Source organism: Acinonyx jubatus, chromosome E1 (assembly GCF_027475565.1).
Source record: "Acinonyx jubatus isolate Ajub_Pintada_27869175 chromosome E1, VMU_Ajub_asm_v1.0, whole genome shotgun sequence".
Taxonomy (NCBI): Eukaryota; Metazoa; Chordata; class Mammalia; order Carnivora; family Felidae; genus Acinonyx; species Acinonyx jubatus.
Window position 1 is genome coordinate 48,859,008 of NC_069397.1, and position 23,395 is coordinate 48,882,402.

At 40.9% G+C, this 23,395-nt stretch overlaps 1 protein-coding gene across 8 annotated transcripts in view; it reads right to left on the bottom strand.

The window, feature by feature from the left end:
* ABCA8 (ATP binding cassette subfamily A member 8) overlaps nucleotides 1-23,395 on the bottom strand; it is an 89,300-nt gene that overhangs the window by 27,463 nt on the left and 38,442 nt on the right. For 7 of the 8 annotated variants that reach the window (XM_015072661.3, XM_027047940.2, XM_027047938.2 and 4 more), the window contains 14 exons: nucleotides 21,603-21,744; nucleotides 21,113-21,298; nucleotides 19,947-20,094; nucleotides 16,626-16,794; nucleotides 14,475-14,533; nucleotides 13,191-13,301; nucleotides 11,963-12,138; nucleotides 11,399-11,518; nucleotides 11,015-11,153; nucleotides 10,113-10,203; nucleotides 6,766-6,905; nucleotides 3,387-3,506; nucleotides 831-1,029; nucleotides 172-338 (listed from right to left, as the gene is read on the bottom strand). In XM_015072661.3, coding sequence (XP_014928147.2) covers nucleotides 172-338; nucleotides 831-1,029; nucleotides 3,387-3,506; nucleotides 6,766-6,905; nucleotides 10,113-10,203; nucleotides 11,015-11,153; nucleotides 11,399-11,518; nucleotides 11,963-12,138; nucleotides 13,191-13,301; nucleotides 14,475-14,533; nucleotides 16,626-16,794; nucleotides 19,947-20,094; nucleotides 21,113-21,298; nucleotides 21,603-21,744 — 1,967 coding nt within the window. The remainder of the gene's footprint in view (nucleotides 1-171; nucleotides 339-830; nucleotides 1,030-3,386; nucleotides 3,507-6,765; nucleotides 6,906-10,112; nucleotides 10,204-11,014; nucleotides 11,154-11,398; nucleotides 11,519-11,962; nucleotides 12,139-13,190; nucleotides 13,302-14,474; nucleotides 14,534-16,625; nucleotides 16,795-19,946; nucleotides 20,095-21,112; nucleotides 21,299-21,602; nucleotides 21,745-23,395) is intronic. The other variant, XM_027047942.2, reaches the window with a different exon arrangement.

Genomic DNA, 23,395 nt, shown 5'->3' on the forward strand with positions numbered 1-23,395 from the left:
GGCAAGTCCTTTCCTAGTCCCTTTACCTTCCTGGACTTGCATTCACCCTCCTCAAGCCTCATGAACAGTTTTATACGGAGGAAGTCAAAAGTTTCTTTTTCTCTCTCGCATGCTTTATGTTTCTCTTAACCGTGAATGCACTTGGGAATGGAGTATTCGCCACATTATTACCTGTTTTGTTGATGATCAGTAATGCGGTGAGAGGAACACGTGGCTGTTGTCCAGGAACCAGGAAGTACAAACGAGGAGAAAGTTCCCAAGTGTAGCTCTGTTGATACACTTTCATGGTGATGATGTCCGTGAGAAGAGGGCAAACTCCAAATCCGAGAATCAAGAGCCTACCCAGGAGAAAAGTGCCAGTGTGAATGCACAGTTGTTTCTTAACCTTTAAAGTTGCCTGAGCAGATTAGAACGTGATACCATCAAGAATTTATGGAAATGCACCACAGAGCTCTTGGACTCTTTTCTTGAGTATTTTGCCCTTCGCCTACCCCTAAAATTACATTTTTTAAAAGGTTTATTCATTTTTCAGAGACAGAGAGAGACAAAGCGTGAGTGGGGGAGCGGCAGAGCGAGAGGGAGACCCAGAATCCAAAGCAGGCTCCAGGCTCTGAGCTGTCAGCACAGAGCCTGAAATGAGGCTCGAACCCACAAACTGTGAGATGGTGACCTGAGCCAAAGTCGGACCCTTAACCGACTGAGCCACCCAGGCGCCCCTCCCACCTTATTTTTATTTTTTATTTTTTGCTTGTCTTCTCTTGCTTTTACATCTTAGATTTGTTTTCTTAATGTATCGACTGAAAAAACCACCGTGGCACTCTGACACTCACAGTGATAAAAGAGCTTTCCTTTCATGCTTTAATTTTAAGAAGCGAACCCTTGCGATCGCACAGATTTGCTGTCTCCAAAGAGCCATTCCACCTATGGTCTGGCTTATCTCATTAAGCGAACTGAGAACTTGCTCTGTCTCAACAAGCCTCTCTGTATCTCCAGCTCTTTCTGACGGGGCTTCTCCCCACGTGGCAGTATCTGCAAAATACGAAAAAACGCAATTCATAAAACTGGGCTCCGGTTGGACGTTATGGAGCCTACTGCATGTAGGAGCTTGTGTCGTCCACACTGCTAGAGTCTTCTGCGTAACTGTGGGCGTTGTGTGGTGCTACTGGCAGCCGCCATGAGCGAGACACATGAATGGAAGTTTGATGCCTTGAACAAAAGGAGTAGAAAGGAGATCTTCGATCATTTGGCTACAGACAACACATTCAAGAGGTCAGGGCAAATACGCGAGATCGTAGTGTGCCTAGAGGTGTCACTTGGAAGGGAAAAATAATCTCAGGTGTTCGCCTAGAGAAACAACCTACAAACTGACATGCTACAAACGGGATTAACCGTTAATTGTTGGCACTGGTGGGATTTCAAATCTGTTCGCACCACTGGAGGCTGCACTCTTGTATATGCCCGACAGTCTTTGGAGACTCAGGATGCTGTCCATTGTATGGTGTTAAAACAAGCCTGATATCCAACCTCAGAAAGCACGCACCCATAAATGTCCAACCACAGACACAAAAACACACCATTCCAGTTACTATTGAAGAAGATGTAAAGATCTTATACAAGGTAGGGGCCAACAGTATATTAAAAGAATAATTCAGGGATCTCCTGCTTCCAAGAGACTGTCACCTCTCTTACCAAGAGAATATACCAGTTATTTTTAACCCATCAGACAAGAGCATAAAGAAAGTAAAAAAAAGGGAAGACTCATTCCGAGGGAGATGATACCCATGGCTCCTTTCATCCTAGGGGCATGGGAAAAGGAAAGAACCACTTTAGATATGAATAAGGAGAGGGCACCGAACAAACTCTTATGGTCACATATGGGCTGGTAGGACAGACTAGAGTCACGTGGTACTCAAGTCCCAAAATGAATTTACATCATTTAACAACCTTTCCCATGAGAACTTCACCAAATACATGGGAACAGCACACCAAAGGCTGGAGATGGGAAGGAAAAGCTGAGAAAGATCCACGCTAAAGGGCAGAGACTCTTTACTTGTGGAAGACATCGTCAAGGTACATGGGGCCTTCCTCTGTGAAGGAAATCCACCAGGGGCTGGCTACAGGACACCTGAGCAGAAAGAGGTATACTGAGGTAGAATGGATCTTGGCTGGGTACAATACACTGGCATGCTGACATCTGGGTGTAGGGTGGAAAGGTGGAGAGATCTCCCAAGGCATGGTAAACCATGGTCAAGGATGGAGAGTCAGGTTGACTCCCCAGTAGCAGAAAAGCCGAAAACCCCCAAAAACAAGTAAACAAAAAGTGATAGCAAGCTGAAAATCAGGCAGATATCATTTCTTGTTGAGAAATTTGGGGCTGTATAACAGAGGGAGCTCTAGAATTTTGCCTGTGCTGGAATATGATCTATGTGTCCACAGCAATAACATCTAGGAAATCCACAAATGTTCGTACATCGAATGACGCATTTATAAATCACCAAGTACAGGAAAACCTTGGACTGCAAGTAACTTGTTTAGTGAGACAAGCAAACATTTCCAATAAATTTTAACTTGATACATGAGTGGTGCCTTGCAGTACAAAGAGAATGCGATGCCAAGTGTCACATGATCACAACTGAGCCAATGGTTCCTGAAATTCGCTTTGATAGATGAGTGCTTTGGATTACAAGTATGTTTCAGAAACAAATTATGCTCACAAACCAAAGTTTTACTGTATTTCAATAACGTCTCATCAAATAGGGGATATAATTAGAGACGTAAAAATTATTTAAGATAACCAAATAGAGATTTGAGCTGAAAAGTGCATGAACCAATTTTAAAAGTTCACTGAAGGCGCCTCTGGGTGGCTCAGTCGGTTAAGCGTCCGACTTCGGCTCAGGGTATGATCTCGCGGTTTGTGAGTTCGAGCCCCGCGTCAGGCTCTGTGCTGACAGCTCGGAGCCTGGGGCCTGTTTCGGATTCTGTGTCTCCCTCTCTCTCTGCCCTTCCCCCACTCACGCTCTATCTCTCTCTGTCTCTCAGAAATAAATAAATGTAAAAAAAAAAAAATTAAAAAAAACATTAAAAACAAAGTTTTAAAAAATAATACATGTTTTGTCTGAAATTGCTCTTGGGAAATGGGATGAAGGCAGCAGTGAGCCTTGGATAGAAGAAAATGGGCCAGCTTTAATAATAAGGCAATATTGGCAGGAAAGGTATAATGTGACAGGAATGCAGTCTGGCTCCATGTATCCTTGTCTAGGAAAGGCCTTGATCATCACGGAACCCCACATTTTGTAATCACATCTATGTAACAGTGTTTTACGGAAATATATACTGCACTAAGTGCTGTGAATACCTTGACATGATCAGTCACGCATTTTATTTACCTGGTTCATCAAGAGCTGATTTTCCTTCTAGTTTCAGGAACACTTCGTTCAAGGTTGTCATGGAAACACCGTAATTCTCGATTCCAAGGCCAGGACGCCTATCCAGATCCTCGTAAAGTGCTAAAGAACACGTACAGTAGCAAATCAAAACTATGAAAATCACAAGTGAAGACAACTTCTCATGCGACAAAGCACAAAGGTATGAAATAAAACTATACATTTTAAAAGCTAACATTTCATAGTAAGTACTTACTCTTCAAATACTGTATTTTAAAATGTATATTGTGACAGCTCATATATTAACCTCCTTGGATCAAATAATAATTTATAGTCATTTATATTTATGTTAAAATTTCATTTTAGGGGTGCCCAGGTTGGTCAGTTGAGCATCTGACTTTGGCTCAGGTCGTGATCTCGTGGTTTTTGAGTTCAAGCCCCGGCGTCGGGCTCTGTGCTGACAGCTCAGAGCCTGGATGGAGCCTGCTTCAGATCCTGTGTCTCCCTCTCTCTCTGCCCCTCTGCTGTTCATGCTCTGCCTCTCTTTCCCTCTCTCAAAACTAAATAAACATTTAAAAAATTAGAAAAAAATTTTAAGTTTGTTTTTAACTTAATTATGGTAACTTTTAACATTTAATGAACAGGGGAACTTCGGGTTTTTTCAACTCTAATTAACTGAAGACTCTTTTCAGGGCCATTTGTGCTTTAGCCAACAAAACGGAGAGAACTAATTATTTGAGAATTGGTACGATGGTACAGAACCTTCCTCAGTTCCAAAAAACTTTTTAAAGGAAGGACACGAATAATAAATCTTTTATTTTTTAAAAAATTTTTCTATTTCTGCTTTTGACTGTGGAAGAAACAATTCACAAGATGTCATCAAGAACGCAGAACGGACTCAGGGCATCTTGTCGTAGTGGGAAACTGGAGGTTGGTGCCTCCTCCAGCGATGCTCTGTCCCTGCACCCTTTAGTTCGTTGACCAAAGCCACTTTTGCATCAGCCACTGTTCTTAATATAATGAACACTGTCTCTGCCTGTCTGGATCTGAATAATAGCAGCTAATTAAATGAAGCCTGAATTGAAACCTAATTTTAAATCCTAGCAGGATTACAGAAGTCCTGAGCCTTCCACCTATCGTTTCTCCCTGGGCAGAAGGAGAAGTTAAAAGCTTTCTGTCCTGATCAGAGTCCTATGTATGGAAGGGCAGGAAAGAGGTGAGATTCAAAATGCTAATGAGTGGTTTGTGTCATTCTTCACTTTCCCTAAAATTGGACAAACCTCCTCCAAATTGTAACGACTGTGAAAACACATTAATCGGGATTTGATTAACATCTCACCCCATGGCTCTTAGGAACGCCTGTGCTGTCGCCATAAAATGTATATGTGAATGACTTCATGGGGTTAATCTATGTGTCTGTTAACCACACGTATGGCCCAGTTAATTTCTTCCACCATCCAGTGTGGCCCTCCTAGAGGGCCTCTCTACCAGGGAGCAGGTTTTCTGAATGACATATATGATAAGTGTACTTTTTCTTTCTCTTTTAATTCAACTTGTTATGTTGAGCTCATTTTAGATTCCCAAGCAGTTGTGAAAAAAAAAAAAAATAATACAGAGAGATCTGTACCCTTCACTCCGTGTCCCCCAACGGTAATATCTTAAAAAGCCACAGTACAACGATCACAACCACCCTAGTGAAAATACAATCAAGATACAGCACATTTCCAGGGTGCCTGGGGGACTCCATTGGTTAAGTGTCCGACTCTCGGTTTTGACTCAGGTCATGATCTCACGGTTCGCGGGTTTGAGCCGCACGTCAGGCCCTGTCTGCACTGATGGTGCAGAGCCTGCTTGGGATTCTCACTCTCTCTCCCCCTCTCTCTCTGCCCCTCCCCTACTCGTGCTCGATATCTCTCCCTCTCAAAATAAATAAATAGACATTTAAGAAAAAGATACAGAATATTCCCATCCTCACAAAGATCATGCTACCCATTTATAGCCACAACCATCTCTCCTCATTCCATCTTTTCCCAACCCTATGGCAACTATTAATCCCTCCTCCATTTTTTTATAATTCTGCCATTTCAAGAATGTTCTACAAACTGAGTCATAGTATGTTTTCTTTTAGGATTGGCTATTTCCACTGAGGATGGTTCTCTGAATATTCATCCAGGTTGTTGCATAGGCCAGTCGGTGGCTTGTTCCTTTTTACTGCTGAGTGGCAAGGCAATGTCACGACAGTTCTAGAATTGAACCCTTTACTTGTTAAAGGGCATCTGGGTGGTTTCGGCTGCTGTCTGTTTCAGATAAAGCTGCTATAAACATTCACGTACAGGAGTTCTGTGTGCATATGTTTTCATAGCTTGAAGATTTTTCTCTTATTTTTAAAACATTTTATGGTTTTATATTTTACGTTTAAGTCCATGATTTATATTAAGCTGATTTCTATCTAAGGTAGAAGATTTAGATAAAGGTTCACGTTTATGCCTGTGGGTCCACGTGCTCCATTTGTTGAAAAGGTTATCTTTCCTCCATTGAATTGCATTTCCACTTCTGTCGAAAATTGGCCTGGCGTATCTCTGTGGGTCTGTTTCTGGATTCTCTATTCTGTTCTGTCTACGTGTCTATCACTCCGCCAATATCACACAAACCTGATTATTATAGTTTACGTGGTGCCATTACTCACTCTCTGGCTCAGCACACACAAAAACCACAGCTGCCTGCTTCAAAAGAGTTGATAAGGCAGCCCTCTGAATCTCTGACCAGGCTGATCGCCGGTGTCTCCTTTCCTGCAGAAAGCCAGCCTGTGAAGCCTGGGAGAGGTGCCCGCTTTACGTAAAGTGCAGACATCCACACAGAGTGTGAAGGAAGAGGAGACATCAGTGGGAGCTGCTCCCAACAAAGAAACAAGACAAACTTCCAGAAACAGACCTTCGTAAATGAAGCTTTATGATTTACCCGACAAAGAATTCAAAATGGCGATCCTAAAGTAAACTTTTATGTATTGGCATAAAAACCCCAAAGTTATCACAAAAATCCTGTCGAGAACGAAAAGGACCAATCACGGGGCTGTTTAACTTAATGGCTAAGCCAGACGTTTTCAACCACTTGTGTTCATTCACAGTTACGAACCCTAGAAGATTCTGCTATGCACCACAGAGGGAATGAATGACTTAAAGAGTTCCCTAAAATGCCCAGACATTGCAATGCAACTACTGAAATATAATATTTCCTACAATCGATAAAATCATCCAACCACTGTCTTATTCTTTGCATCATGTTTCAAATGCCTGAACACATTGTAAGCTCTCAATATATGCTGTAAGAATTATCATTATGATTATACATATTATTTACACATTTCATTTCACGGTGTGCTTACCTGGAAATTTACTTGTTCTCTCCAAGGGCAATGTGTAGACAAGTTTTCCTTCACTTTCCGCTGATAATTTGGCATCGGGGATGTGCTGTTTGACCAGCGATGTTATTTTTTCCTGAACACACACTTCATTCAACTGCAAACTGGTGTTTGAAAAATAAAAAAGAAAGATATATGTTATTTGACACAGTCTTCAATAGCATGAAGAAAATGACTTCTATGCAAGAGATAGGCCATTCAAACATGAAATAAAGGGGAAAAAATATCAGATCGTATAAATGTAATAGGAGAAGGCAGAGGGAGCTAATCAGAACCACTGGTCAGGTTATTTAGAGATGATGCCCAGAGCAAGTTAATATTGACTCAAGTCCTTAAAAGGAGAACAGTGGCAGAGTAGAGACAGCAGGGACACAGCAGGACTACACAAAGTGGAAAATGGTGAAGATTTTTCAAAGGGAGTTTTATTTGGCTGAATAGGATTACCGTATTGGGAAAACAGAAGGGGATTTTGATAGGCAGGGACAAAACAGTTTCTGTTCTTCAACTGGCTCTTCCATACAAATTTATTAAGTTCTTGGTATGTGACAAAAACTTCCCTAAATGCTGAGGGTACAGCGGTGAATAAAAGTGCTGCCCTGTTCTTACGGAGTTTACTGTCTGGTGGGGAGACAGGGAGAAAACAAGTAAACAAACAGAAAAATAAATGATTAGTAGTAAATGCAATAGTAGTAAATGCTCTGAAGGAAATGGGGCACAGACAGAAATGAATTGTGGATGAATGTGGGTGTGAGTCGTTGAGATCACTAATGTTTGCTCTCTTTGCAGTGCTAACCCCAGAACTTTGACCAAGAACACAGAATCATAGAGAAGCACAGTCTACCCATTAAAAAATACCATGGGTATTTCCGTAATGTAGAAAAACAAACAAAAACGTATGAATCCAGGCTTTAAAGTATACAATAGACAAATACCAGTAGTGACTTGGCTTCTAAACTCGGTTTTGCCGTTTGAAGTGTGCTGCTTGCCCTATCTGGACAGTCTGCTCATTAGCAAAATGGAATAACGATTCCTGACGTTTAAGGCTGTCCAAAGAACTGGGTAATAGTGATGTCTGTACTTAGTAAGTCCTTTAAACAAGGCTTTTTTAGGGGCACCTTGGTGGCTCAGTCGGTTGAGCATCCAACTCTTGATTTCGGCTCAGGTCACGGTCTCACAGTTCAGGTCACGGTCTCACGGTTTGTGGGTTTGAGCCCCGCACCAAGTTCTGCGCTGACGGCACGGAGCCTGCTTGGGCTTCTGCTTCTCCTCTCTGCCCCTCACCTGCCTGTATTCTCTCTATCTCAACATAAATAAACTTTCTTTTTAAAAAAATGGCTATTTTATTTGATCAAACGCTTACATCGAAACTAGGCTTACTGGTGCGTATTAAGAACAAATGAGAATCCCTTTCATCTTTAGAGGCAGTGAAACTCACTGAGAGAATGAAGCAAAAAAAAAAAAAAACAACTAAATAACACCCCCCAAATCATAACTGTTCTCCATGGTGCTGCTGCCCCCTGAAATAAAAACAATGTAATAGATACTTCTTGGTTACTTACAACAACTTGTGCTGGGCACCAGAGAGGACTGAGGGAGCAGAAAATGTACCCTCCTCGGGGAGCCTATAGCTCAGAAATGGAGGGCAGTAGGCTCGTTTCTGAAAACGGAATACGTGGTAAATGTTTTAGGCTTTGCGGCCAGTCGGTCTCTACTGCAAATCTTCAACATTGCTGCTGCAACGTGGAAGCAGGCCACGGGCGATACCTAAACACCCGGGTATGCAGGGATCCTGACCAGCATTTTTTACTTAGAGAACACGTTCTGTTTCGATGCTCTGTATGAGGCGCGACGTCATTTGCTCTTCTCTGACCTTTACTTGCAACTGGGAATTGTTATGCCCACTTTGTAAGCGAGGAAACCGAGTTCCAGAGAGCTTAATTCATTTCCAAGAAGCAACTCAAACAATGTGCCTGGGGAAATGAAACACCGGGACGATACACGGAGCTGGAAGATTAGCAAAAGCTACACGAGACAGCATTCAAATAACTCCATAGGACGGAAACAGGCGGGAATCGACCCAAGAAAACTGCCAGCCTCTGGAAATAACCTCGGACAAGGGGAAATGTAGGTCACGAGAGGGTGTGCAATGAACAATGTGTATTTCTTTCTTTTTTTCTTGAGAGACAGGGAGAGAACAGGAGCAGGGGAGGGGCAGAGGGAGGCAGAGAGAAAATCTTAAGCAGGCTCCTTCCACCCTCAGTGCCGTGCCGGACATGGGGCTCGATCCCACGACCGTGAGATCAGTCTGAGCCAAAATAAAGAGTCAGACACTCAACCAACTGAGCCACCCAGGCGCCCTGCATATTTAATTTTTAACTAAAGGTGAGTAATATGGAAGTCACAATAGGGTGGGCCCCACCAGTTTCATATGACAACAAAATTTGGATTATGATAGATAAAATGGAGCCATTAATGTTTTTTTGTTTCTTGTGTCATATATATATATATATATATATATATACACACACACACATATATATATATTTAAGTTACAGATGCCGTAAGTTAGAGCTATACTTTTGACAAACTGACCAATTCATGAATAAACATTAATTCATGTTATTCATTAATTCATGAATAAACATTAATTTAAAATACAGATCTGGGATATTAGCCTTCAAAGTTAAAAATATCCAGATTCAATTCCTGGCTCTCTCACTTACAAACCTAGGGGCACTCTACGTTTATCTGTAGAATAAAAATAGCAATAGTTTCTATCTCAAAAGACTCAAGATTTAAATACAACGATGGTACGCATCTTCTCTCTGAATGACTCCATCAACCCCAGTTGATTGAAAATAATGATAAAAATACAATGAAGAGGACGGAGAGAAGAGCAAGCACATGAACAGCACCGCTGAGAGATCAAGTAGAAGCAAGGAGCCTACTCAAGAAACGATGTTAACACGTGGGTGAGGGGGGAGAAGGGTGGATAATACCACGTGTCAGCCGTGAAAGTTCCTTCAATCCAAACCTTCCTTAACAGTGTGCTGTGGATGGATTTTCTATCACATTTATCTCGGCTTTTTTGTTATCTTGTATTTTCAGTCTCTAAAATCTACCCGTCAACCTCTCTCCTATATACAGACCAATTCCATATATGTGTGTAAATATCTCCACATATGCACATGCAAATATCGGTGTGGGACAAATAAAGAGTTTCACCTGTGCTGTAATGTATTCATTCCATCAAACATCGTGCTTACATCATGTGCCTTTCTCAGTTTCCCAGCCTCCTCATGTGGCTCTACCTTAAGTGATATCCAATGCCCCATTTCTTCTTGAGGAACAGAGAAGAGCCTGCACACTTCAGCTTCCCGCTGGAGAGAAACACTTTCCGATCTGAAAAGGAAGAAGCAAAGAAGAAAGTTTCGTAAGAAGTCGTCCACTCTTTCCCAAGAGGTAACCATGATTCTACTCTAATTTAGGAGCTTCCACATTTCTTTATTGTGTGTGTTTGAAGTTTATTTATTTATTTGTTTGTTGGTTTGTTGGTTTAGAGAGCATGGGAGTGACAGCAAGAGAGGGAGAGAATCCCAAGCAGGTTCCACGCTGTTAGAGCAGAGCCTGAAGCAGCGTTTGACCTCATGAACCGTGAGATCATGACCTGCGCTGAAATCAAGAGTCGGATGCTTAACGGACTGAGCCACCCAGGCACCCCCGCATTTTCAAATACAGCGCTTCATAAAAACTCATTGAAACAGGCACACTTTAATCTTACTTGTAGACTTTAGCCCTATTGTTTTGCCATCTAACCACTCTGGGAGGTTACGTGAATACGTCTTCTAATATAGACTGTTGTTACACTATCTATTTTAATGGACCAAGCCATTATTCGAATATGTCAAGTCAGTGTACCTTAACTTTGAGTAAAAGGATTAATGTATTAGAATACAGACTCTCACTTCACAATAATTGAGTTTCCTGGCAGATTATGCCCTTGTAACATCAAATGATAGAAAATTCTAGGAGACACACGGAAAAGGTTGGGAGTGAGACTCGTCGGGCCCAGTTCGTATCATTACCAGCTGTTCGGATTGCTAGGTACAACTAGATGACCAGATTATAAAATACAGCTGCTCAGGATACAAATCCATATTTCCCAAGTCTCATAAAGACCTCATGATGACACTTAAAGGAAATCGGCAGTTACCAGCCAGGATGTCAGCCTCATCCATGAACTGGGTACTAAAGAGGACCACACGGTCTGCTTTCCACTCCTTCAGGAGGTTCCACACAAGGTGCCTTGAAAAGGGATCCAGTCCCGCAGTTGGTTCGTCCAGTAGGAAAACCTACCGAGGAGGGATGTATATAAAGTGTGTTTCCAGTAAAGCACAGTTCTTCCAGAAAACACGCAGAAACCACATTACTTACATATTTAAAAGGATACGGTAGTTAAGATTTTGTTCTTATATTTCACGCTCTATCATCAATCCCTTGGCACAGATGTCTTTTGCAAATAAAAGCTTTGGACCACTACCAAAGTTTCATTTTTGAAATTTTGAATTCATCTCCAAATTTAGTCTGACTTACTTACCTGAGGATCTCCTAAAATGGCAATCGCAAAGCTGAGTTTTCTTTTCTGTCCGCCACTTAAGTTTTGAGCAAGGACGTTCTGGATGTTTTTCATCTCCAACTCCAGCAAAACTCTTTGTATCTAACCGAATAAGAAGCTTTATGTCACAAATCAAGATTTTGTTTCTTTTCTTGTTAAATTTGAAAACGCAAGGCTGTAAGGTGTAATGGCTCAAAGCATGGAACCTGAGGCGGCTGCCTGGATTAGAATACCACTCCACTTTAACTAGCTGCATAATCTTGATCCTGAACCTCAGTTTCCACATGTATAAAATGGGGATGGTAACAGTACTTATTTCTTAGAGTGGTTGTGAGGAATCGGCCAATTATTCTCTTTGAAGTTAAGGATACTGCTTGGCACGCTGTAAGTTACACATAAACGTTAGATGTTATCTAAGTTCGATTTCGTCAAACACTTATACGTGATTTGCACCAATATAATTTAATGAAAGCATAAAGAACTCAGTACAAATAGAGTTCACAATCTCTTTTTGACCCATACATTAATTCTGACATGTTTCTGTACCTCTTTGTCCAGTTCATGCGGCCGAATTCCTTTTATTTTAGCAAACAGCCTGAGATTTTCTTTCACGGTGAGGAAATCAAAGTGCACGTTGGATTGCGGACAAATCCCAGTGAGCTTGCTGATATTATCGAGGTCAGCCATTTCTGAAAGCTTATTATTATAAATGGTGACTGAACCTATAATAAAGGCTAAGAGTTAATATCAGAGGAATGCTTGAATTGAGATCTTTCTAGACAGACTCTTAATTATAGAGAACAAACTGATGGTTATCAGAGGGGAGGTGGGTGGGGGGGATGGGTGAAACAGGTGATGGGGATTCAGGGGTGCAGCTGTCGTAAGGAGTACTGGGTGTTGTATGAAGTGTCGAATCACTGTATTGTATACCTGAAACTCACTTTACACTGTATGTGAACTAACTGGAAATGAAACAAAAACTCAAGAAAAGAAAGATCTATCTAGATGAAAAATCACTATATATTTATCAATTACATTTTAGATACACGATTTTCTCTCCAAGGTTTATATAACGTAGGCATTATGAACTTCTGTTTTGGTCGTGTGGTATACTGGAAGAAAACAGAAAGTCCCATCTGCAGCTTTATCATCAAGATGTTATCTATTTTTCCACCCTTCGCATTTAGGCTTGGTGATATAATAAACGATCTTAGGAAATGTGATCCAGGCAGAGGCTGTGAATTTGCCTCCACCCTGGGATGTATTTGCCCTCTCTTGGCTTCTGGGTTCATGGACCCCCGGCTGAAGAATCCTGACCAGACTCCTGGAAGATGAAAGTCCGTGTAAACAGAGAAGAGCAGCATTCTTAACTGAAGCCCCACATACGTGAGTGAGGCTATGCCAAAACATCCAGCAATAACTCAGTCCAGGCGGAAACACGAGCCAGTCAACCCACCGAATCGTGAGAAATGATAAAACATCTTTATATTAAGCCATTCATTTTGAGGATGCTTGTTATGCAGCAAAAGCTAACAGGTACAAGTTCGAATGCCAAAGGGTAACTTATGATCAAGACACTGATTCTCACGAAAGACTCAAATTTCATGTATGTATCAATCCAGTATCGCATACCTCTGTAGACTAACACTATGAACTAACTTCCATTTGTCCACAGTTATTTGTTTGTGTTTGTGATTAACGATCAGAAGGACTTTATAGTAAGAGCTGATATCTATATATGTACGTCGACCTGACTTTGGGAAAAACCTCTTACCTTTGGTGGGAACTGAGAGCCCACTAAGAATGTTTAACAGTGTTGATTTCCCGGCTCCACTGTGACCAAGTATTGCAGTGATCTGGCCTTCATATATGTCTAATACCAGACCTAGATAGAAAAAAGAAAGGAAAGGGGCGCCTGGGTGGCGCAGTCGGTTAAGCGTCCGACTTCAGCCAGGTCACGATCTCGCGGTCCGTGAGTTCGAGCCCCGCGTCGGGCTCTGGGCTGATGGCTCAGAGCCTGGAGCCTGTTTCCGATTCTGTGTCTCCCTCTCTCTCTGCCCCTCCCCCGTTCATGCTCTGTCTCTCTCTGTCCCAAAAATAAATAAACGTTGAAAAAAGAAAGGAAAAAAGAATGGGAGAAAGGAAGGAAGGGAAAAAAGTAGGGCGACAGGAAGGAAGATAAAATTACAAACAAAACTATATTATGGAACTAATGGACTGCCTTTTTATTTCCTTGAATGGCCATGTTGTCACATTCAAAATAAAAATAATAAAACACGCATTTGGAAGTTTATGGGTCTACCCTGTTCTGAAATTTTGAAATTACTTGGTTTCACAGCAGGAAACATGTCTCATACTCCTAGGTTTATTGACATGGCCTGGCATAAAGTAGGTGGATGTGAATATTTATGGACTGAACAACAGATTAATCATTCAGTCGATCACTATGTGACTAATGTTCCTTTGAGATACATTGCTTTTTTGTTTGCACAGCAGAAGAATATATAATCCCTGCAACAGCTTTGGAATTACAGAAGAAACGTTTGGATTTGTAGGAAAAAAAACCCCCAGGATTTCCTTACAGTACCTCAGTATTACACAATACATCTTTCAAGTACATACATTCTAACGTATCATCAATCTTTTTTCTAACTTTTATGCAAAGTAATGTGTTAGAAGGGAAATTTTATCGTGTGGCTCAAATGACTCATTACATTTTTTTTTTTTTACATTTTATTTATTTTTGAGACAGAGAGAGACAGAGCACGAGTAAGGGAGGGGCAGAGAGAGGGAGACACAGAATCCGAAGCAGGCTCCAGGCTCTGAGCTGTCAGCACAGAGCCCGACGCAGGGCTTGAACCCATGAACCATGAGATCGTGACCTGAGCCGAAGTCAGTTGCTTAACCGACTGAGCCACCCCGGGCGCCCCTCAAATGACTCATTTCAAATCTGAAATGCCACCAGTGATTGCCCACCACCACCACCACAACCAACAAAATTGAATTAAAAGCAGGAAATCAGTATCAACATTATAACGAAGCGTTCTTCTTTTCTTACCCTTCAAAGCCTCTATTTTACCCGACTTTCCTTTATATTCTTTGGTAACATTTCTGATTCTGGAAAAACAAAAAAGAAAAGAAAAGATATCTCAAGGTGTGACAATTTTCTTCAGCTTGTCATTCTTGGTTTGGTTGCCGGGACTGGATGAATCTTATCTTCAGGGTACAGGAAGGTATGAGATTTCACCCTCATAAAGTCATGCTTGTGTGAGAGAGAATCGGCTAGAATACTGCTTCCCAGTCCCGGCTGCACATGAGCCTCACCTGAGCAGTTTTATACATTTACCTATGCTTGGGTCCCATTACCAGTCCTTCTGATTTCAAAGATTAGGGTATGGCCTGACATTAGTACTGAAAACAGGGATCATCTCTAAACTGCAAAGCCAAGGAAGCTAGACCGACAGGTAACATGGGCATCTGATACTGAAAGGGTCATTATGCAATACTGGCACAGGTTACGGGTATCTTTGGTTATCTTGAGTCAAGGTCTCCAGGAGTAGGTTAAGAGGCACAAGGGTGGAGGAAGGAAGACAGGCAAAGATTGTAACAGTGATGGCATGGGTTTTACAGTCTTATACAGAATTTAGTAGCTGTTGCCTTAGTCAACGTACTTGTTCCAGGTAAGTTTCAGCTTTTGCAACCTCAAACTTTTGAGTGTTTTAGGGTTGTGGTGGAGGTTGAGTAACATAGTTCATCTTGCATGCATTGTGCTTGGTTCATGGTAAAGCATAAAATGATATTGGTTAGATTATGTTGATCACGATAATAGGAAGGAATAGAATTAACATATTCTGGGTGCTATTACAGATCTGGAACGCTAGGCACTTTATCTGTTTTATTCTATTGGGTAGTAAATATATAATCCATCGACTAAATCAAATTTATGTTTCTTATTGTATCATCTACTAGTCTTCAAGTGACTCAGGTTCCATTCATATTGAACTGTTTGATTAGCTTCTTCATCTCTATTTTCACCCCATTTACTATCACTCCATAGCACTTCTAGTTGGGTGAGATGCTAAAGAGATAGAAGAAATACAAAAAGAAATTGGATAAAGATTAAACAAATAGAAAACAGATTAAATTAAGCAGATTAAATAAAGCCATTGCTCTGCTCCCTCCCAGCCGCTCTGCTGGAAGCTCAACCCAGCTTAAACCATAGGACAGACGTAAGGATAGAAGATAAAAATGGAACAGGCTGAAATAAAAACTGGAACAGGTTCTAGAAGCTCTGTAGGCTGAGGTCATCTGAGACCATTCACAAAGGACTGACAGGTGGGGGGTCACTGACGGACGAGTAAGATGTGAACAGTCAGGGATCTGGAGGACTCTCTTCCTATTTTCTTATTTGGAAAGAAAAGTTGCTAGCACCAAGCAAAACACACATTTGGAATGAAGACGTGCAGGACACTCTAAGGCACATCTTCCTCAATTCTCCTTGGGTCTATCTCCAGATCCTTTCTCCCTACCTCTCCCCTACTCTTTCATTCTCTTTGAAAAGGCAATACGTAGAAGAGGAAAGAAGTTTAAACAAGAAAAAAGAACAGAGAAAAACATAAGGAGTATAAAAAATGAGGTAGGGCAAAGTGTGAATAAATGAGACCGGGCAAAGAAATGAGAGAGGCTACGGATGGAGGGGAGAAACAACAGATAAAAGATGGAGAATACAGGCAGGGTTTTCGTTGAATTATCTTTGTTGGTGCAATCTAAATTCGAATTTATTAATTTTTTAAGTTTATTTACTTATTTTTTGAGACAGAGAGAGAGAGCGTGCATGCACACTAGCATGAGTGTAGGGGGGGCAGAGAGAGGGAGAGAGAGAATCCCAAGCAGGTTCCACGCTCAGCACGGAGCCCAACGTGAGGCTTGAACTGAGGAACCGTGAGATCATGACCTGGGCCGAAATCAAGAGTCGGACGCTTAACCAACTGAGCCACCCAGGCACCCCCTAAGTTAGTATTTAATGTAAAAGCCAACGATATGAGATAAAAAGGGTTAAAGGAATTTTTCTTTAAACGTGAACTGGGAAATGACGAAGGTAGCATGGAGGTTAGGTCGGAGCCGTCTAGAGGGCACAAAAGAGAACTGTGCTTGCTTCAGGCGCTGTTAGTATCTTCATCTTGGCCCTGTTCATTTGCATCCTTGTTACCTGATGGCTTCTTTGCCATGGAATTCTGGAGACACTGGCTCAAAAGAGTCATTAGATGAAGGATCAGAATGTATTTCATCTTCAAGGGCCACACAATCAGCTTTTGGTTGCCGTGACCAGAAGGAAGACTTCAGGAAAAACAAGGGGGGATATTGATGTCCATATTTATCTACATGGCCAGGAGACAATTAAATATTGGGTCAGTCATCAGTTTAAGGGAAAAAGGCACCCTAACAAAGCAGAGCAATAGGACCCCTTTGCCCATTAACCTGAACGTGTCATCAGCACAGGTAGTTTCGTCAGGAGAAGAAAATCACAAAGATGTCTCTATTATGATAATTGTTCCCATCAGAGAAAATGAAACTGGGATTTGAAAAAGTCCAGGAGGAATTTAAGTAAATGTGAGGACTTTTTTTAATCCCCAGAAAGCCAGATACTAGAATACAAACGCGAGATATGCTAAGCATCCTGAATGCTATGTTAGGAGTCCAGTATCGTGCCCCCCACGCCCCCCACAAAGGGAGAAGAGACTCGGAAGCCACTACTGGATACAAATATTCCAAGAGAAAACAGAACAGGATTATAGGAATTAAAGAAAATAAGGGACACACTGTAAGAAAGGGCGAGAAGAGGGGCAAAACAATTCATTGAAATTTAACAGAGTGGAATTTTTCCAAAAGCTACTTTGGGTTTATCCTCTATTTCATCCCCAGATAATAACTTTCCTCTGAAGCAAATTTACTATTCACGAACCTCTTTCTGGAAATTAATCCACAGTGTATTTGCATTTAATTATCACCTCTGTTTCCCTACGTGTTAGGAGACATTATGAAATACAAAAATTGTATTTCCCTAATATTCTGCAAGTGACCTCCAGTGTAATGATGATGGGCTTTCAAATTATGTGTACTTTTCATGCGTTGTCATTCATTCGTTCATTCAATATTGACCAAACACTCTCTATTCACCTGCCATTTGATATATAATTAATCGCATCTCTTTCCTTTGATTAGGAAATCTAACCAACGAAAGCACGTAGCTGTATTGGGTTCGTTCTACCACCAGATTTACTATTAAAGAATTCTGTCATTTGAGCCAGTTAGTTTTCCTTTCTCTCATTCATATTTCTTATCTTTAAAAGAATTTTGAACAAAGTCACCATTTGGATTCAGGCTTACATTCAGGCTTAATGAATGATGATGCAAATAATTCTAACCATATAACAAATGTTTTAGCCAAAATTGTAGATCCTGGCATCTACTATTCTGGACTCTTCTAAAGGGCAGAGACAGTTATTGTTATTAAGGGATTATCTAAGAGCAACAACATGATCAATTCACTGCCTCAAGATGTTTCTCTGCACCTTTGCCCTCATTCTTTCCCCTTTGTCCCTTTGTCCAAGTGATCAATCCTGGACTTTTTAAAAGAGAGAGACAGGGGCACCTGGGTGGCTCAGTCGGTTAACTGTCCGACTTCAGCTCAGGTCACGATCTCGCGGTCCATGAGTTCGAGCCCCGCGTTGGGCTCTGGGCTGATGGCTCAGAGCCTGGAGTCTGCTTCCGATTCTGTGTCTCCCTCTGTCTGACCCTCCCCCGTTCATGCTCTCTCTCTGTCTCAAACAATAAATAAACGTTAAAAATAAATAAATAAATAAATAAATAAATAAATAAATAAAATAAAAGAGAGAGCGCATGCGGGGGAGGGGCAGAGACAGGGAGAGAGAGAATCCCAAGCAGGCCCCTCACTGTTAGTGCAGAGCCCGACACGGGGCTCGAACCCATGAAACCACGAGATCATGACCTGAGCCCAAATTAAGAGTTGGACGCTTCACTTACTGAGCCTCCCGGGCAACCCCCTTGACTTTTTAAAAACCTATTCGATGTGTTGATTTCATTAATAACTTTCATAATTTTTGCAGCTTTATTGAAGTATGATTGACAAATAAAAATTGCATACATATACAATGTGATGTTTTGATATATGCATACATTGTGAGGTATTACCACCATCGAGCTAATTAACATATCATCACCTCACATGGTTATCATTTTTTCTGCGTGCGCGTGTGTGCGCGTGTGTGTGTGTGTCCTGAAAATACTTGAGACCTATTATCTTAGCAAATTCCAAGCATACAATACATTATTATTAACTACAGTCACCACACTGTATGTTAGGTGTCCAGAACTTAGTCATGTTGTACCTGAGAGTTTGTACCCCGTGACTATCATCTCCCATTCCTCCTACTCCCCCAGCCCTCGGTAACCATCATTTTATTCTCTGGTACCATTCTTTTGACTTCTTTAGATGTCACGTATAAATTAGATCATGCAGTGTTTGTCTTTCTGTGTCTGCTTTCTTTCACCGAGCATAATGTCCTCCATAAGGTTCATCCACGTTGCTGCAAATGGCAGAATTTCCTTCTTTCCTAAAGACTAAATAAGATTCCCTATATCTCACATTTTCTTTATCCTTTCCCCCGCTGATGGATACTTAGGTTGTTCCCATATCTTGGTTACTGTGAATAATGGCCGCAATGTGCCCAGGAGTGCAGAGAGTGATTTTCTTTCCTTTGGATATGCAACCACAAGTGGGAATGCTGGATTATGTGGGGTGAAGAAAGCCTTGGCATTCGGTTTTGAACAGCAGATGCACAGGTGCAAGACACAAACCCCGCCTGTGACTGACTATAAAAGGAGGGAGAAGAAAATGAGCTAGCATTTCGACCCCAACTATTTATGAGTCCCTTGTGTGCGTCAGATACTGGGGTGGGTGCTTTGCTGCCTCTGTGAATAACATAGATCATTGCTTTTATGAACTCATATTCTTTTAACTTGCAAGGTGATAAAAATAAAAATTTACGACCTACTGACTTCCCTATTGTGACACTCTGGGCAGATTTTTAAAAATATAGATGCCCTGGTCCCACCACTGGTGAACTGAATCAGAATCTCTCAGAGTTGAATTGTGCTTGGTATTTTTAAAGTTCTCAAGGTCCTTTTTACATACAGCCAGGGCTAAGAACTGCTGAGCTAAGTGAGTATCACGCCAGACCCATTTAGGAAATAGCTTTCTAAGCAAGTCTTTAAAAAGAAACAAACTATAAGCTTAAATCATAGTGGAGTTCAAAGATCAGTGATCCTATAAACAAAATTTAAGCTGTAATGCTGACCAGTCAAGTAGCAAGAAATAACTAATTGGGCCATTGGCAATGACCTTGTTTATTTCTTTCCTGTTGATGCCCCAAATAGTTTTTCAAATATAAATAACACGTGTATTAGGAGATTTGTTTTAGGAAACAATGTTCGTTGTGTCACTACTCACTTGGCAAAATTTTCTCAAAATAAATCGTCAGTGCCATATAGAGGAAAAGATCAAAAGCCAACATGAAATTTGTTGCTACGATCAGATTTGAATAGTCTGATGGATCAGGAAATGCATTAGAATTCAAGTCATTCTCCAAACGTAAGAGCTGAAAATTAAAAAGAAATTAATTTAAGGAACTTAGGTTGATGATAAATTTTGAACAGTTCAGTTTGGCAGAAATATAAAATAGCTACTTTTTGCCCTATCCTGGGAGTACAAAGTTGAATGAAACTGCATACGTTAAAATTCTCAAATCTTTGGAAGGCATAGGCATGTGACCAAGTATAACGAAATTTAGTAATTACTGTGATTCAACTATGTACCAAGTGAAAACGGAGCATTAGGAGGAGGAAGGGAAGTATGGGAAAAAATGACATTTGAGCTTAACCTTAGATAAATTTTTACCAAATAGGACAAAGGTATGGTCCTGCTCAAAAATTACTACATGAGAAGGAGTTCATGCTCTTGGGGAAAAAAAAAAAAGAAACCCACAAAAAAAAAATTGGTGTGTTTAAGGAGAACCAGTGGAAAAAGTGGGCTTGTCCATAATGTTCAAGTTAATGGGTCTTCTAAAATTAATAATCCTTTCCTTAAGAATTATGTATGTAATGATCAACATTGCCATTTAATTGGAGGGACAGCAAAGTGAGTTCACGGTGAGAATCAGATAAAGACAAAGGACATTTGATGAGCAGAAACGTAATTCACTGGCCAATTCATGTATTTTCAAGAGGTTTTTAACCTTTAATTTTCTTTTACCTGGTGCTTTGGACCATCAATCACTAAGCTATTCAATTACTAAGTCAAACTACAAACTGGAATAACGATTTAGACTTAGATTTGCAGCATCAGATACATATTTAATTAACAGTCAAAGGAAATGCTTTAGATTGTCTCTAATGAATTGTATATTGATCTTCCAATTTTTCACTCACCAAATGGCTTATTTTGCTGAGCTCAGTGTATCCAAAGCTTTACAAGTTCACCTTTGCACTTTCCAAGTGTTGTGCACTGGGGCTTTAAATCTTACAATGCTCATCATAGAGGCGACGATAGACAACTGAATTCCAGAGGGGAAAGATGCTTAGGAAATGCCATCGATAAACAATCAGACTGTTTCTCACCTGGGCCATTCCAAGCGTGAAGGCAAAGGGGCTCAGAAAACTTAAAATCCACTCCAAGGATGTAGGAAGGTGCCTGTACAATGCCGTAAATCCCAAACTCCCCCAAAAGACGGTAAGAAGGAACACGACCAGACCAGTGAGGAAAGATTTCTTTACCAAGACGCTCATGAGAAAAGCCAAAGCTATCTAAAACGAGAGAAGATCCATTTGCTTGATATTTCTCTATGGATTATCATTAGCATAACAAAATAAGGGATTTAATACACAAAATTAGAGTTACATCTTTTTTGTCTATAATACAAAACTATTCTCTACGAATTGCACTATAAGCTGGCATTACAAAACACTATAAATCACATATACAGATGTTCTCAGGCAAATAGCAGACAGTGATGAAAAGGGATATGGAGAAGAATTAACCTAATTGGAAAGCAACACTTGATCCTTAGGGTCAGAGTTGAATGGAAAGCAATTTAGTTCACCAACTCACCAGAGACAGTCCATAGAGGAAAAAAAGGATAAAGATCGCCACGAAGCCAGTCAGAATGACAAACTGGACAGATTTTATAACAAGTGCCAAGAAAAGCGCCATAATGAAGATGAAGACGGCATAGAGTAAACCCCAGGAGAGCCTAAGGTGGAAACAAGATTTTATTTTAGTATTTCCTGTTTCATTGAAAGGAGGACCTGGGATCGATGCTAACATTATTCATCGATTCACTCATCCTTTCGGTAGATATTTATTGAGTTTTAGGATATGTAAATACAAGGAAAATGTGTTGGGAAGAATTCTCTAGGAATTAGGAATATTCGTCTTCCTAAAATTAATTTCATAAATACACACCCATAAATACATGCACACACACATAACATTGTAGAGAAAAGGAGAAAATAGTCTTCCGGTCTGATTGATTTTGGTTCAAACATTTTTCTCTGCTGTACTCATACTCTGTGACCTCGGGCAAACTTTGTAACCCCTCATTGTTTTGTTATTGCTCTGGACAATAGGAATAATATTACAGTATTAGATCAATGAAGTCATGTCTATGCGGGACCCAGTCCTAGTACAGAGTAACCCCTCCATGCATCTCAGATCTTTTTTTTTTTTTTTTTGGTTTAGTTTATTTATTTACTTTGAGAAAGAGAGGGAGAGACAGAATCCCAAGCAGGCTCCGCGCTGTCAGCACAGAACCCAACTCGGGGCTTGAACTCATGAACTGTGAGATCATGACCTGACCCGAAATCAGGAGCTGGATGCTTAACTGACTGAGCCACCCAGGCGCCCTGAATCTCAGATCTTTTCTCCTCTCTGGGGCCTGTCTAGGGGTGAGGAGCTTTATGAATTTCCTCAGAGTTAAAAAAAATTCCTCCTATGTGTAGTGCTGTCACTTTCTGTTTTTGCGGAAGCTTTCTTCTTTCTCTGGATGCGTACACCAAAAAGTCTACATACTTGGTCTCTAACTCCATCCATTTACTGTTAGGATAGTTCACTTTCCTTTCTTCAATTCTTTTCTCATGTGGATTAATATTCTTTGAAGGATATAATGAAATAATAAAAGGCAAAGATAGCAGCAAAACCAACAAAATAATAGCCCACACATATAGCAATTACTCCATACTGGACTGTGTTTTACAAACTTAGCAAATATTGAATCACGTTATGCCCACCACAGCTCTACGCAGAAACACCATTATTTCCTTCATTTTATACACAAAGAACTTACTGAACAAAGATGTCAAGTAACTATGTTTCAAGTCCAGGCATCGGGCTCTAGAGTCATTAGATTTCACTGCTTGGCCATACTTCCCTCCAATATTAACTCAATAAAGAGTTCAATAGGGGTGCCTGGGTGGCTCGGTTAAGCATCAGACTCTTGGTTTCGGCTCAGGTCATCATCTCACGGTATGGAGTTCAAGCCCGGCATCAGGCTCTCTCTCTCTCTCTCTCTCTCTCTCTCCTCCTCCCTTGCTCGCATGCTCTCTTTCTCTCAAAATAAACAAACTTACTTAAAAAAGAGTTCAATATTAATCTATAGGATATCTTCCAGATTCCAAATTTGTCGCCCTTCCCATATTCTGCCTGGCCTCCTAGTGTCTCTGTTATTTTACCTTCCCCTCGTGATCAACATCACGTCTATGCTTTTTCAGTCATGCTCAGGTTCTCTCTCAACACAGGGCTTTGTCCATCCTTGGAATTACCCAGCTCCCAAGATTTTAAATTCAAACTACACATCCCCTCTTCGCCATCGCATACAGCTGACTTGTTCCCTCAAATATATCCAT